General features: G+C 35.6%; 1 protein-coding gene across 1 annotated transcript in view; it reads left to right on the top strand.

The window, feature by feature from the left end:
• Positions 1 to 8: 8 nt before the first annotated feature.
• Positions 9 to 17,205, top strand: part of TYW5 (tRNA-yW synthesizing protein 5) — a 19,702-nt gene continuing 2,505 nt past the window's right edge. Inside the window, exons 1-7 of the mRNA XM_077747679.1 lie at positions 9 to 167; positions 4,611 to 4,765; positions 9,022 to 9,091; positions 13,017 to 13,061; positions 14,136 to 14,273; positions 16,299 to 16,386; positions 16,818 to 16,934. Coding sequence (XP_077603805.1) covers positions 90 to 167; positions 4,611 to 4,765; positions 9,022 to 9,091; positions 13,017 to 13,061; positions 14,136 to 14,273; positions 16,299 to 16,386; positions 16,818 to 16,934 — 691 coding nt within the window. The 5' untranslated portion in view covers positions 9 to 89. The remainder of the gene's footprint in view (positions 168 to 4,610; positions 4,766 to 9,021; positions 9,092 to 13,016; positions 13,062 to 14,135; positions 14,274 to 16,298; positions 16,387 to 16,817; positions 16,935 to 17,205) is intronic.

Genomic DNA, 17,205 nt, shown 5'->3' with positions numbered 1-17,205 from the left:
CCCGGGTCGCGTTTCCGGGCGGAAGGCGCGCTGTGGGACGTGTCAGGCCTGGGTACCCAGGACTTGAAGAGGACAGGCCATGAGCAACCATGGCCTGGCAGAGCATCCCCGTACCCCGGCTGGAGGGCGTGTCGCAGGAACAGTTCACGCAGCAGCTCTACCCGCAGGTGAGGCCCTCGGGCAGGCCGAACCGCAGGGAGCCAGGAAATACCCGTCCCTACCACTCGGGCAGCTCCGAACTGGTTTCTTGAGACCTAGGGTATGGGGAGGAGGCGGCAGGCTGCTGAAGATGGCCTTTTGGCCGTGTGGCCAGGGGAGAGAGCACGTGAGGGATGTCGAATGGATCGTCTGTTAAGTTTTTCTGAGAGAACAGCTATACGTTTTCGGGGAGCAAGATGACAGCGGAGACATGAGTGCGAGAAATAGCTTGCCTAATAAGCACTGCTTGCTGCGGAGAGTGGCTCTCTAGAGACTCATTAGTTTGTCTTCCTCCGTTACCATGGCAACGGGGGGTTTGCGTGGGTTTCCTAAAGTTTAGAGGTTTCATCGCCCCACTGGTTGCGTGAAAGGCGCCTATTAGCCTACTTGAGTTACTGGATTCGGAGGAGCAATTTTTCACTGCATTGAGCCAAAAGGGAAAGCAATGGGAATCCCTCGGGAAACGAGACTGGTCTTGGCTTCTAACTAACCTGAATTCTAGTTCAGACGTTGGAATCTCTCATATATGTAATTCGAACCTTAGTTCCCCAAGATCATACTCAGGAGGAAAATATTAAAGAGAAGTATTTTTACTCGCAGTGTTTTGTAAAGGAATCCAGACTTCAGAACAACAGACTAAAGAGTCCAGCAGGTATTTAAAGAAAAATATAATCCACAAGCTTACAGTTAGTATGCTTATGATGGAACTCCTCCTCTCCCCCAGCAGTTTTACTTGGTATTTACAAAGAGTGGCCATAGAGCTATACAGTTCTCAGTATTTAAAAGTCAGGAACAAAGTTGTTTGTTTGTTTGTTTGTTTTTAGGAGTTAGCAATCTACAGTGAAGATCTATTTGTGGGTCTAGTGCTGGATGGTTTGTTGTTGCCCTCCCTATCCCCACCTCGGCATGTGGTAGTCTAAGATGCTTGCAGGGCATGATTGTGGAGAAACAATGTATGTGAAAATGCTTTGTAAGAGGCATGGCAAAGAGTATTTTGTAATGTAATCTTACCAGGGAAGATACATATAATATGTCACAAAGCATCAGTAAGTTTCATAAAGTGGAACAGAACATTGCAAACAACACTCTGGTCATGATATAATAAAGGTGGAAATTAATAAAATTGTGAAACAAGACCTTTCTATTTGGAAACACTAAAGAAAATCTATGAGGGGGCATAGTCCTCAGATTTTTAACATGTTTTAATAATTAACAGTGTGATATAGGTGCATGAATAGCGAGACCAGAGAAACAGAATGGAAAGCCTGGAGGTATACATCCCAAAATAAATTGCCATTCATGGGGATTTAATATATGATGACCATGACATGTTAAAAGTCACTGGGGCAAAGGAACTTTTAAATAAATGATGTGGAGGCAACTAGATAGTCATTTAAAAATGATAAAATTAGATTTATATCTGACATCATACACAAGAATAATCAAATCTCTAAATGGATCAGAGACATAAATGTAGAAAAATGAAACTACGTGGGTATTAGAAGAAAACATGGATAAATTCTTCCATAATCTAGGTCAGTGGACGGGCTTTCTAACTATGACTGAAAATTCAGGTGTGGTAAAAGATTAAAATTTGAATACATAAACTAAGCTGGGGAAAAAAGTATTTGCAACATGTTTCATAAAAGAGCAGTAAAAACCCATGTTTATAAAGAACTTCTAAAAATTAAAGGAGTGGGGTGTAAAAGGCCAAAAATCTGATAAAATGTGAGCAGTAGACCGTAAAAAAGATAAAACTGGCCTCTAAACAGGAAAAGATGTTCAACTTTACTCTTAAGAGAACTTAAAGCTACACTGGCATACCATTTCTTATCTATGGCACAAATCAAAAGGCTTTAATAATACTCTTGGTGAGGCTGTAAAGAAACTGGATCTCTCACACTTTATGTCAAGTGGTACAATCCTTGTGGAGGGGAATTTGGCATATCTAACAAAACTGTATATGTTTACTTTATAACCTAGCAGTTCCTCTTTTAGGATTTTACTTTGTGGATTATTGCAAATTATCTAAAAAAAAACCTCTGCATAGAGAGTGATTGATTCAGTTGTTCATTTACACTATGGTGTACAAAGCAGTAAAAAAGAATGAGGGAGATAATCTGAACTGATAGCAATGATTTCCAGAATATATTTTTAAATTAAAAAAATATCGAAGTACAAAAAACCCCACAAAATATGCCACTGTTTGAGGAGAAAAGAAGGGGAAATAAGGAAGTATATGTGTTTTTGGTGTCTGCAAAATAAACAAACAAAACCAGGAACAATAAGCCAGAAATGAGACTGGTTATCTTTAGGAGATGAATGAGTAGGAGGTGGAAGAATATGGATGGTATGACCTTTTTGTATAGTTTTGACTTTGGGATCACATTAATGTTTTACATTCTAAATTTACATACTGATAGTAAAATTAATGAGTCATGATTAGAAAGACCAAAATTCTAATACAGAATATAAAAAATAACAAGTGAACCTAAGTAAGGGGGAGGAAAATAAGTAACCCAAATTACTTTTGAACACAGTACTTGGTGTGTCTTAAGCTTAAAGACAAAAAGAACTATAAACAAATACTGAACTCTAGTTAATAGACTTGCTTTTTACAATGATAATGATTTAGCAATCATGAAAGTATTGTGAATTCTGGGATTATGCAATTGATTAAACATTGAAGATGATAGGAATGAGGTTTCTCACTGTTAAGAGAGTTACAAATATATAAACAATGAAAATTAAAATGAATCTTGTGGTATAAGATCGGTATTGGGGTATCAGTTTTGGTGGTATTATGGTTCGTTCATACATACATCCATTAAGTGCATATGTGTATCTAGTATATATGTATGTTTGGGGAGAGAGACAAATAGATATTGGTATATACATATGTGGGCTATGTGTGTTTATGTGTGTGTGTGTTTGGGAAAAGGGGAAATGAGCATATACAGACTTTCACATATTTCTTAGCTCTGTCTACTGAGAAAGGCCGAGAAGTAATGACACCCCAATAGCAATGAACATACCTAATACCAAGATCATGGTTTGTAAATAGCATTCCCTTTAAAAGAGACCAGAGCTGCTTGAAGAAGTGACTGTAGGACTGGGATAGAAAAAGTATAAAAGGATTCTGGATTGTGGATTTTTGCTATAAAGTAAGGAAGTGTTCAGGTAAAAATTCATAAGAGCCAACTTGATTTGGATCCTACTGGCCAAATGTGAGATAGAGCATCATAATTAAATCAGATTATAACCAAGTGAATAAAATAAATAAATGATGTTAGAGTTAATTTTGACATTAGAATGCCAACTAATGTAGAAGATGTGAAATTTTTAAAAAATCATGGTCTTTGCATTCATCATAGTAATACTTGATTCTGGCAGTTGATCAAAATTAACATCACAAATAATAGGGCAAAATAATTTGCTGCCTGATGTGTTGCACTGAGGAGGACACAGCGTTGCTTCTGTGTACGTACCTTCCTTCCAAAAATGTATGACTTGAATAGAATCATGATGAAACATCAGATAAACTGAAATGGAAGGACATTCTGCAAAATATTTGGCCTGTACTTTTCAAAAATGTCAAGGTCATGGAATAAAAAGGCTGAGAAACTGTTCCAGATTAAAAGAGACATGGCAACTAAATGCAATGTGGCATTTCAGAAACAGGAAAAATAACTATAAGGGATATTAGGACAATTAGCAGAATTGGATATAGATTATAAAGTAGTAGTATTTTTATCTCTTAAATATAATTTTTATAATTCTGTGGCTATGTAAGAAAATGTCTTTGTTCTCAGGAACTATACTCAAGTTTTTGGAGATTAAGAAGTATGATTTCAGCAATTTACCTTAAAGTAGTTAAAATTTTTAATTATTTTTAATAATATGTTCTTTTCTATGCACATAGTGAACATGAGAGCAAATGGTGAAGTAAAAGGGCAAAATGTTAAATTAACAGTTGGCGAATCAGTAAAGAGTATATGGGAGTTTATTGTAATGTTCTTGCAACTTTTTCACAAGTTTGAAACAGTATCAAAGTAAAAAGTTATAAACAATATTGACTGTTAAGTACAAATTTTAATCATTTATATCTTTTATTATAAATAACACTTGTGAAAATGCTTTAAATAATAATGTTCAGATTTTTTGTTCCCAGCTTTTGATGGCACTGCTGTTTTGTTTGGTTTGTTTTCCTAATGTTCAAATTTTGTTCTAAGTATATTATATTGTTGCTCTTCCTGCTTTAGTTATAGCATGAATTGTCAAAAGGTTTGAGTTTGAGCATCTTAGGATCAAGAATCACTTCTTATTGGTTTTGTCCCTGTATTGCCAAATATTACTCCTCATATACTATTCATTTTCCCAAGTTTTTTGTTGTATTTTTTCACCACTTACAGAGAAAACCTCTAGTGTTGGAAGGCATCGACTTGGGAACATGTACAAGCAAATGGACCGTGGATTACCTGAGCCAAGTTGGAGGGAAAAAAGAAGTAAAGATTCATGTTGCTACAGTTGCCCAGATGGACTTCATTAGTAAGAACTTTGTATATAGGTATTTTCTTCTGAGGCTTACTCTGGGATTACAAATAACTTTTAAACCTTTAAAATATTTTGTATTATTATAAAAAGACCATACTGCATATCATCTTTTGGTTAGTTTGATATAGTCATGGGATAGCTTACCAATTTTTAAATTCTAAATTTACATAATTATATAAAGACATTTTCAAAGACCATTTTTTAAATAGGATATATGCCTGATATGTTCTGGAGCTATGAAAGGAACCAGATTTCTATAACATGAGTTAGATTAACCCCCAAGTTGGGTCTGCTATATTCATTCAGTACTTCATCAATTAATTGATCCTACCTCATTAGTAATTGTTATCTGGAGTAATGAATTCTGACATTTCCCTTAATAACCTAGCTTAATTTTAATCCCCTTATTTTTAAAAGATTTTCTAATTCTTAATTGTTAAGAAAGCATAAGCACATGTTTTCTTTTTTCTGCTCCCTCGAGAAATATAGGACAGGTAGTCGCTATGTTTGGTATAGGTTTTCATCAACTTGGAAAACTTAAAAAAATCATAATTTTCTTTTTTGACAAAATAACCTTAAATACTTTTAATTTCCTTTGTGGTTGTCATTTTGTGCTTGAGACGTCTTAAAAGTAAGGAAGATAGTTAAAAGCTGCTGAGTGTCTAAACTTCAATGTTTTAAATGCTATAATCTTATAGATTTAATATGCTATTTATTCCCATAGGTTTCATTAAAAATGTTTAAAAGAACACAAATTTTTGTATTCTGAGCACATGCAGTTTCCAGCAAATTCAGTCTGTTTAAAAACCATGTAGTTCACAGAAGACTGATTTTTAAAGAAAGGTGGCTCTCACTGTTCCTTCCAGAGTTTAGAGATGAGTTCAACAGAGCTTCTAATGTCCAAAGCCATCCCTTTCTCATTAGAGATTTCCAAGCTCATATAGCAGCTTGCCAAAGCATTTCTTAGTTTTTGATCCTTTGAATATTCACCATTATAGTTTTGGTTTTTAATGGGCCGTGAATTGAATTTAATTGCCATAAGTTTTCCTAAGCGTAAGAACTTTTCATTTTTTATTAAATCAGAAAAGTGGAAGAAAGTGCTGGAATGATGAACATTTTTAAGCCAGCAATTAATGATGTTTATTTTCCAGAGAGTCCAAAACCATAACAAATGGGTATTGAAACTTCATCTTGAATTGCTTTGATGTTTTGTCATGTTCCATAAACTTTTCAAAACTTGTTTTGAAGCACATACGTTATGTAATAGTTCCTATCCCAGCTTTCTCCAAGCCTTTTACTAGAGCTATTAACGAGTTGCAAGATTATTTTCTTAGTGCAAGAAAAAAATAGATTTAGTCATTTTTGGCAGTTACCAACCAGGGAGTAGGAAAGAAGGGAGGCATCTAGGTCAAAGGGACTCTAGAAAGTAAGAAATCCTACACACATATATCATTGTTATCACTTCAGTTTAAGGTTGCATTTCTGCTTATTAAATATTTGAAAAGCAATGCATTTCCAAGTCTTAGCTTTTACTTCTTCTTGATGGCTCTCATTTTCCTTCTAGAATCAGGGTACTGTGAAGGGAGTCTTGTGTGGGAAAAGAATATTGTTGGTATTCTTCTGGTCATAGATTTAAAAAAATAAATAAGTATGACTCTTACATAGCATTACTTAACTGCTTCTGTCTGTCACATCATCTAATTCCTGTCATCATCCTGCTTTTACTTACACTTTTATCAATCCTGATCTTGATTTTGCAAAGCAGCCTTTGCAAATGGAGAATGGGACAGTGAAGATTTTTTTTCTTTTTTTAAATGTTGGTAACTACTTTCATGCTGCTAAAGGGTACATTATCATTGTTGTTAACCCTACCATCTGTCCTTTTCTGAGCACTTACTATATATCAGGTGCTGTGCCATGCATCCTAGATTATGTTAGTCATTTAATTTGGGAACCGTCTGTGAGGTAGTTTTTGTTGTTGTTTATAATTATACAGTTGAGAAAATGGAGGCTTAAAAACATTAAGTAACTTACCCAAGATCATATACCTTGAAATAATGGAACCAAATCTATACCCAAATTTGCCTGACTCCTCAGAGCCCATGATCCTAACCCCTCTTTGATACTTTTCCCCTTACTGGTCTGTCTGCTAGTCCAGACAAATGGAATTTAAATAGCAGATGTCCTTCTTTTTGAAACATGCATAGGATAGATAAAACCTCCAGGCCAAGGAACTTCCTAATTCATACCTCATTTCCCTGTCTCTCAGCTTTGCTTCCATAGAAGCTCTGAGAGGCACCACTACCTGAGGAAAAAGATTGCCGAAGCACCCAAGTTCTGCTTCTCTGCATTGCCTTGTTCTTGTGCAGGTCTTAAAACACCTCTGAGTTTTCTCTAGTAAAAAGATAAGCTTGGGCTACTCTGCCAGTTACCGGAGTAGCTCTGGACCAGAGAGGCTTCCAGATTTTCCCCAAACTCTTCAAAGTGCTTTGGTAGGAATGAAGGGTATATGATGAGGTTAGAAATGGAAAACATTGCATATGAGGATGCCAAGTAAATTTGTTGATATAATTAGTCAGAAACTGTAGTAGGAAATTGGTCTGAGCAGATGGCAGACCCCTTTCTTCTGTCTTGGCAGTGCTCACTCTTGTGAGCACTCTCGTCAGCAATGTCCTCAAGTTCAGATTGACATTCATACCCACAGGAACCACTAGTTCATAATCTGGCATCAGATTCACTTAGCTTTACAAAAGGATAAAAGGCAGGAAACCACATTCTAGCAGTATAAGTATCAGTGGGAGGCTTTATACCAACCCAGGAGCCATTTCTTGGCTTGCCAAGTGACAGCTTAGTTGTAAGGGAGCAGAAAGATATAGGTGGGTACCGAAACACCTTAGCTTAGTCAAGCCACATAGTCCACAGGAACCAGTGACATGAAATGGCCCATGAATTTAGCTTCTAGGTCCCTCCAAGGGACAAACTCAGTTATGAGAGTTAACACTGCATACAGGGAAGCCAGATCTTCTGCTTCTTAACAAAAATTTACAGTCCACTCATCAGCCTTTTAGTTCAGACATAGTTCATCAATCAAGGGTCATTTTTACAATAAACAATGTTACCTGATATCACAGCTGACATTCCATGTTTATCTTAATCTCGTAGGTTTTTATGGAAACATTGCTAGGAGAAGGTAGGCCCAAGGTCATCTTCCTATAGAGAAGGAGAAGGGGTTTTGGGGAACCCTTTCTCCCTACCTCCTCAGTACACATTTCAAGTGGAAAGATACTAGGTAAGAATGAAAGGATTACAACTCTTAATCAGATGTTTGGAGGTTGGAGTACAGTGGAGGAGGGTAGTAGAGGCTTTTGACCCAGATGCTTTTGAGGACTTCATTGTCTTGATGTTACTATTGTCATCTTCATGTAGGGGTCAGTACTTTTGATTCTAGAATGTTGATGGGATAGGATGGGACCCAGAGAAATGGTTGCCTTCCAGGCTTAAGAGTAAGAAGGAAGGAAGCAAACTGTTTCTGTGATGTTCATCCCTGTTTATAAGGATGTAAGGAGATAGCTATTTGAACAGAACTATTAAAGAAGAATAAAATTTAGTCACTTCACTGAATTCTTGAGGTATTCCTCAGGAGCCTTAAAATGACAGAGTGGTGATGGGGCACCTGAGTGGCTCATTTGGTTGAGTGTTGGACTTTGGCTCACGTCATGATCTCATGGTTCGTGGGTTCGAGCCTTGCGTCAGGCTATGTGCTGACACCTGGGAACTTGGAGCCTGCTTCAGATTCTGTGTCCCCCTCTTTATCTGCCTCTGCTTACTTTCTCTCTCTCTCTGTGTGTCTCTCTGTCTCTCTCAAAAATAAATAAACATGAAAAAAAAATTTCAAATGACAGAATGGTAAAGGAGATTGAGAGCAGTGTTATGGGGCTCTGTTATCTGTGGTAGCGCTGAAAGGCAGGAAGATCAGTGAGAGAGAGAAGGACTTGATCTTCACTGGACCGTTTGCTTACTGTCTCTTCCAAAGTAGCACTAGTAGTTTGTCCCATTTGTCAGTCACAAGACTTGTTTTGCCATGACACTTAAAAATAAATAGCAAATTTGAAAGTTTGTATACTTCTGGAGGTAACCAGATACCACAGAAAAATTATGGATACTGTAAAACAGAAGATCATACAACTCCAACAAGCCTATATATATACCCATAGGGTATTACTAGTTGATTTATTATTAAGTCTAAGAGTACTTTTGTGTTTATTTCAGAACTTTACCTTTTGATAAGTTGGTTCAGAGGGCAGCTGAAGAAAAGCATGAAGAATTCTTTATTTCAGAGGTAACTGCTTTGAATGTTGTTTTCTTTAGAAAGCATTAATATCTATATACTAACTGGATTTTCTTGTATAAGAACATTAGATATACAAGAGTTGTAGTCTTCTCTGATAGCTATTTTTAAGGTTTGGTTGTATATACCATAGATCTAGATTTGCTATTTATTAGATCTCAAACCTTGGCCATGTTATTTTTCTGTGCCTCAGTATACTCATCTATAAAATAGGAACAATAATAGTACCTATTTGATTTGAAGTTTTTGTGACTGTTAAAAATCAATGACTGACATGTAGAAACTCCTCACTAAATGTTAGCTATCAATAATACTTTCTTTGAAAATGCTTTGGTCTGGGGGTGCCTAGGTGGCTCAGTCAGTTAAGTGTCTGACTTCAGCTCAGGTTAAGATCTCACATGTGGGGAATAAGCTTAGGAATTCCCTGGGCTTGCACCAATGGGTTAACAAGGCATAAAGAATTAGAAAGCCATAAGATGCTCACACCCAAGTTTGGATAAACAAGATTAGGTAAATAGGTATAGAGAGGGCAGGGGCAAAGGCCCCAGTATTGAGAGGGCAGGGCAAAGGCCCCCACGAAAGACAGAGATGTAGGAAAGCAAGATTAGGTATTCAAGGCGGAAACACTCCCCAATTTAGTACTGTAGCGGAAAGTTGCTTTCACAGGAAGGAAGGACCAAATTAGGTGAACACGTAATTAGGGCTATAGACCCAGTGAAGTTACTCAGAGTGGAACTAATTAGCAAAAGAAAGGTGCCTTGTTGACCCTGGGGTAGCATGCTGTGTCTGTCTTATCCCCTTAGGCTAGCTAAGATAAACTGACTGGGAACCTCATATCTGCTATTAACAACCATCTGCCCGGCATCAGGATTTTGTTTTATGTTGACCCAAACCCCTAACACTGTATATCTTCAAAACCCTCTTTCCCTCATGCCCATGAGTTAATGTTCACAGATTCATTGTCTTTGTGCACGTCCATCACGCTTGTAAGCCTTCTGATCCTAATAATTTCTTGCTGGACAAGAAAGAACTTCAGACCCGGAGTGTACAACATGATTTGTGAGCTCAAGCCCCATGTCAGGCCCCACTCTGCTCCATGCAAGGGATTCTCTTTCTGCCCCTCACCCACTCACACTCTCTCAAAATAAATAAACTAAAAAAATTAAAAAACTTTAAGAAAATGCTTTGGTCTGTAAAGTTCAAATGCTAAAAGAGAACTTTATTTTCATATCTTATTGACTGTTAGACTATTTCTATATTTTATTATTGTTAATCATCATCACTGTGATTTGTTGTATTTTCTGTAACATTTGTTCAGGATTAAATGCAGAAGAATTCTACTTATTTACATTATAATCCAGTTTTAAATAATTCAATTTAAATATCTTGAGATAAGGCATTGAGGCTTATATAGAAATACATTTTTAAAAAATTCACTGTTATCTCAAAAGCACATTTTAAAAATAAACTGCTTGTTAAGTTTTGAATAAAGCTGTTGTCTGCATTTGAGCCAGCTAGGCCGGTGGCCAGTTTGGTTGTGACAGGTGCTGCATGTTCACAGTTGGTTCAGCAGGTAGTGGTTGCCCTAGATTATCACCAGGATCCCTCCACACTCTGCAGGTCTGTCATTCTATGGTATGATTAGATTGTCTACTAACACTGAATCCATTAGCTGTACTCAATAACAGTATATATTCATCTTATTTACATACTTTCCATAATTTTTAGACATAAATCTATAATTTTTAGATGTAAGATGAATATAGACTGTCTTCCAGGAAGCAGGTGCTAAGACGGACTTAGGAGTGCAAAAAGGTTTATTGGAGAGTAATACCTCTGAAAGGAAAGGGAGGGGGGGTTTGGGTGGGGGAAGCCATCAGACAGCAACATAGATCTGCCAAGCATCTCTGCCAGCTCAAGGTAGAACTCCTCAGCAAAGACTGCCTGTTAGAGGAGTCCTGTGTGGGTGGCAGTATCTAGGCCTTTCACCATCTTGCTCAGTTGGTGATTGGGGCTACCCCAACAAGAGCGTGACCTTGAAAGGCTAAGATGGACCTGAAAGAATAACAGCTGGCTGCTGTTAATCACACTCTTATCAACTTGCGATAAGCTCTTTCTTGAAGGGGTTCTGAACAGTGCACCTCTGGGTCTGCCACCTGAATTTATTTTTTTCAATCCTGAAATACTGGAACTGGGAGAAAACTTAGAATTTTGAAAATCATATTTTGAAACCTATTTGCCCAGTAAGAAATAGAAGTTATATGAGACTAGTTAAAAATATAAAAACACTGGATCTGAGAGTTAAGTGAAATTTTTGGTCCTAGATTTATAATATGTTGTTAAGATAAATAACAGATTTTGAATTTTGTGTTATGATGGTCAGGTGTAGGTATAAAAGAAGCATAATTCCTGAGTTGGATTGCCCCTGTGCTTGACCCAGTATCTCAGTTCTTCAGTTTTTAGAAGAAATGTAAACAACAGTAGTGTTTTATAATTCAAACACTTCTACTTTAGTTACTTATTTTTTTTTTTTTTTGAGAGCATTAAAAGGAACTTATTTTTTTGACTTTTTTTTTTTTACAAATAGTTTATTGTTAGCTACTTAGTTTTTTAAAGTATCAACATAAATTTACTACTCTGAAGTGACATATTTCTTTTTTTTTTTAATTTTTTTTAACATTTTTATTTTTATTTCTGAGAGAAAGAGACACAGTATGAGCAGGAGAGGGCCAGAGAGAGAAGGAGATACAGAATCTGAAGCAGGCTCCAGGCTCTGAAATAGCTGTCAGCACAGAGTCTGATGTGGGGCTTCAACCCATGAACTGTGAGATCATGACCTGAACCGAAGTCGGACACTTAACTAACTGAGCCACCCAGGTGCCCCAGAAATGACATATTTCTTTTTTTTTAATGTTTTTTATTTATTTCTAGGAAAGAGAGAGAGAGAGAGACAGCATGAGCAGGGGAGGGTCAGAGAGGGAGGGAGTCACAGAATCCAAAACAGGCTCCAGGCTTCGAGCTGGCAGTCAGCACAGAGCCCGACGCGGGGCTCGAACCCACGAACCGCAAGATCGTGACCCAAGTGAAAGTCGGACGCTTAACCAACTAAGCCACCCAGGCGCCCCAGAAGTGACATATTTCTAATTCATACATGAGTTGACTCTAAAGGATTTGGCTTGAGAAATTCATATGATTAGTTATAGGCTTAGCTTGATAAAATACAGTGTTCTGGGATTTTTAAATATTTTTTACTGAAAATATAAATTATTGTATTTATCTTCTATTCTACATTTGCATTATGTGAAGAAGTTTGTTGTTAGCCTCCAGAATACCTTGAGATCATGTGTGTTATACAAATGAGAATTCTTTTAAGTCTTATAATACTGTTAAGAGTCTAAATAATTTAGAGCATAAAGTCTAAACTAAGCATATAGGGACGCCTGGGTGGCTAACTCAGTTAAGCTTCCAGTTTTGGCTCAGGTCATGATCTTGCAGTCTGTGAGTTTGAGCCCCACATGGGTCTCTGTACTGACAGCTCAGAGCCTGGGGCCTCCTTCCGATTCTGTGTCTCCCTTTCTGTCTGCCCCTCTCCTGCTTGCGCTGTCTCTCTCTCTCTCTCTCAAAAATAAATAAACATTAAAAAATAAATTAAGCACTGTGTTTTAGATACAGTAAGTTATGTGTTGCCTTTCAAACACATTTATTTCATGTAACGTTTTGTGGATCTAGTCCTTACAAGCAGCCTATAAAGCTATTTCTTCATACAGCCACCAGAGAGCATTAGTAGAAAGGGTAAGAAAACAACTGTTTTGAAAACAACTTAACTGGGTTAGATTTTAAGACTCATTTCCTTCTGTCTTCACTTTCTAATATTTTTAAGTGAATATTTATATTATTTTTCTTTGGGATATTTAAGGATGAGAAGTACTACTTACGGTCACTTGGAGAAGATCCTAGAAAGGTAAGAATTCTAAATGTAAAACAAACCCAAATGGATGTATATATTTTAATTGGCACTGTAGTTTTAACCTTATTGCCTGACACATGACTTGTTTCATCTTTTTCTGTTCTTTTCTCAATGATTTGTGCCCTTGAATAAGAGGTAAAATTATTAAAAGTTGGTTACTTAGTTCTTAAGCAGTACCACAGTATCTTAGTGTTTAAAGTCATCTACTCTAATCTCTATATAATTAAGAAATCCTTTCTATAATATATTTTATTGATGGCCATTCAGCTAATAAAATATAATCTAAAATAATTACAAACATTCTGAATAAGCTTACATTCTTACATAAGCTTTGATATGTATTCAGAGTCAAATTAATATGGCTGCAGTGTTAAAGAATGGCCCCTGAAATGATCAAGTAAGGGGCGTGTCAGTGGCTCAGTCAGTTAAACATCCAACTTAAGCTCAGGTCATGATCTCACAGTTCATGGGTTCGAGCCCCATGTCCGGCTCTGTGCTGATAGCTTGGGAGCCTGGAGCCTGCTTCAGATCCTGTGTCTCCCTCTCTCTCTGCCCCTCCCCTGTTCATGCTCATGCTGTGTCTGTCTCTCAAAAATAAACATTGAAAAAACGAAAAAATTAAGTTATGAAGTAAGATTCCAGTTTTTCCTTTTATTTCTCCATTTAATTCTTTACCTTCTTTTGGTTTCCTCCTTTAGTAAAGCCCACAGGTTTTACATAGTTGATAATGTTCAAATTGTTGACTCGTAGATTTTAAATACTTAATATTGGAGTAGTTGGCAACTATATTATTGTTTAAATAGAAAGAACCTCTCTATTAATGAAGCATATTAAGCTTAACAGTCCTGATATTGTTGAATCTGCAGTCTTGTTACGTAGTCTGTTATTCCTTCATTTGAAAGATCATGTGTTGGCTGTGATCACCTATTAGTATTTTAAAGCAATGAACAGAGTTTTGCCCCATTCATCCTTAATATCTTGGGCTCTGATGGTAGCCTGAGGTAAAACAAGCATTACACTAATATTGCATCTATTTTTAAAATTCTTACCATGTTTCTTTCAATGCAGGATGTTGCAGATATCAGAAAGCAGTTTCCTTTACTGGAAGGAGATATTAAGTTTCCAAAATATTTCAAAGAGGAGCAGTTCTTTTCCAGTGTCTTTCGAATTAGTTCACCAGGATTACAACTTTGGACCCACTATGATGTATGCTACGTAAATGAGAAATCTGATACTACAGTAAATCTTTCACATTTATAGATATAACATTTACAGTTTGAACTTTCTGCAGACTACCCTAAAGATCTTGGAGATAAAATTTGCTGAAACATGAGCTTTGAAAACAGGTGCTCTGCAAATTGGCAATATGGGAGTAAATTATTTAGCTAATGCTAAAGCCTAGTTTCTCACATTTACATTTCTCTGTGGTTTGACTTGTTATTGTGTGTGTGTGTGTGTGTGTGTGTGTGTGTGTTTTATGCAGTGTTTTTTTTTATATGTGAAAAATGGCCTCCAGATGAGGGGTGAAAGTTGTACAAGTGGCAAAACCATAAGGTTAAAATATAAGGATGTGGAGATGGGGAAGAACTATTATTCAAGAGAAAGGCAGAAGTTTGTGGGGAGCCATTTTCAGTTTTAAGAATTTGGAGATATCTAAAGGTCTTAGATTATGAGAATGTGAAATGTCCACTGTATTGGTTGAGCAGCAAGATGTGTAGAATATTGTCCCTGATCATCCCATGCTATGATAATTTTACTTGCTTAAATATACACATATAAATATTTTAAACATATTAATCCTAACATTAAAAGTGTAGGAATGTGTATGGTTCAGTGTTGGGTGGAGAAATTTAGGAAACTAAAGTAATACCTAATAGGTTTATAAAGATAAAATAATTTTGGGGGCACCTGGGTGGCTCAGTCACTTAAGTGTCTGACTCCTGGTTTCGGCTCAGGGCATGATCTCATGGTTCATGGGTTCTGGCCCCATGTTGAGCTCTGCACTGCTACCGCGGAGTCTGCTTGGGATTCTCTCTCTGCTCTCTGCCCCTCCCCCTGCTCTCACTCATGTGTCCACTTTCTCTCTCTCTTAGAATGAATAAACTTTAAAACTTGAAAAAGATAATAAAGAAAATAATTTTTTTTAAAGTTTTAAATCAACCTATATTGTTTTATAAATGTGTTATAATTCCGCTGAGGATCTCTTGGGAGAATTATAACATAATAACTCTAAATGACATAAACACATTCTTAACATTTTTTAAAGGCTTTACATAGGGGCGCCTGGGNTATATATAATATGTACATATTATATATACATAAACAATAATTAATATATATTAATTATTATATAATATATAATTATTATATAAATATTATAATATAATATTTATATAATATTAATATAAAATAAATATTAATATAAATATTATAATATACATAATATATAATATACATATTATATATTAATACATATTAATATTAATTAATAATTAATTATTTAATTATTATTTATTTATATTTATTATTTATATTTATTATATAAATTATATATTATATTTATATTTATTATTATTTAATTAATAATTAATTAATTAATTAATATTAATACATAATATATAATATGTACATATTATATATGTACTCATTAATGTACTCCATTAATGTACTCCTAATGTACTCCATTAATGAGTACATAAAGAACATTTCCAAGATATAGTCCTGCAGAAATAACTTGGGAATCAGGATGCCTGTGACTAAATTATAGTTGGCTAGATATTAAGAGTTTAGCAGTGGTTGATGACAGCAAAACCTTGTGTTTTCCCAGTACCTAATTTTTCTAAGTGCTTTCAATCTGTTGTCTAATGTTCACTGTATAGTATCCCTTGACAGATGAGTAAAATAAGAACTAACCAAGGGGAGCCTCATATAGATGTAACTACCCTCTCTGTCAGAATGGTGGGGCAAGGGCAAATAGTCCTCAGATTTCCTAATGGTTTCCCAGTCCTTACCATTTTAAGGCACTGATGCTGGGATACCTTTAATAAAGGCACAGTTGTATTTAGAATACAAATGTTTTCATTGTTAGACTATTACTGTAAGAGTTTTAGATAATGTAAGGATAATTCTTTACTAAAGAATAGGATTTACATTTAACTGTTTGGAATACCACTGGTTCTATTTATTTGAATTTTAGATATTGCTTATCCATAAGTTCTTATTGGCCTTCAGGTAATGGATAACTTCTTGATACAAGTGACAGGAAAGAAGCGTGTTGTACTCTTCAGTCCTCGAGATGCTCAGTATCTATATTTATCAGGTACTTTTCTTTTTTAAGTTTATATTTCTAAAGTCTGGTGTATTCAGTTACTCTTTTTAAGAAATCTATTTTCATAGAAAAACATCTTAGGGCTTCTTCCTATTTATGATGTATTTGCGTTCTCCACATATATATGTTTTCCACATAAATATTATGATGCGTTTGTGTTCTCCACGTGTATATAGGTAATAATAGGCTGTATGAACAATGACATTTTCAAATTTTCTTAATTATATTACATGGATGTCCGTGGTCATAAAGGATGGGTCACTGAAAACTGGCTTAGTTTCAGAATAGTAATTGTTCTCACAGTGTGGATAAAATAAATAGTTGTACAGAAAAGAATAAATTTTCAAGTTTATATTTGTGATTACCTTTTAAGAAATGCTAACTTTGCTTAATCTATATTATCCTTTTTTGGAACTTTTCAGGTACTAAATCAGAAGTACTGAATATAGATAATCCAGACTTAGCTAAATATCCGCTGTTTTCCCAGGCTAGAAGGTATGAATGTTCCCTTAAAGCTGGAGATGTATTATTCATTCCCGGTAAGATTTCTAGACCTCACTAATTTGCTGTTTATAAACTCTGTACTCTGTCACTCATCCATTGTATGACTTTTTTAGATAGAAGTATATTTATTATATGTTCTGTCATATACAAGTTGATTTTTATACAGAATTGTGTATGTGTAAAGTATGCTTAAGCAAATTCTTATAAAATTAATAATCTTGTTTTTCAAAGGTAACCTATAAATATATTATTAATTACTATAATACTCTTAATTATTTTATTTAATGACATCAAGAAATAGACTTT

Source organism: Crocuta crocuta, unplaced genomic scaffold, assembly GCF_008692635.1.
Source record: "Crocuta crocuta isolate KB4526 unplaced genomic scaffold, BGI_CrCroc_1.0 scaffold159, whole genome shotgun sequence".
Lineage (NCBI taxonomy): Eukaryota > Metazoa > Chordata > Mammalia > Carnivora > Hyaenidae > Crocuta > Crocuta crocuta.
This window is presented reverse-complemented; position numbering and strand designations above follow the sequence as displayed.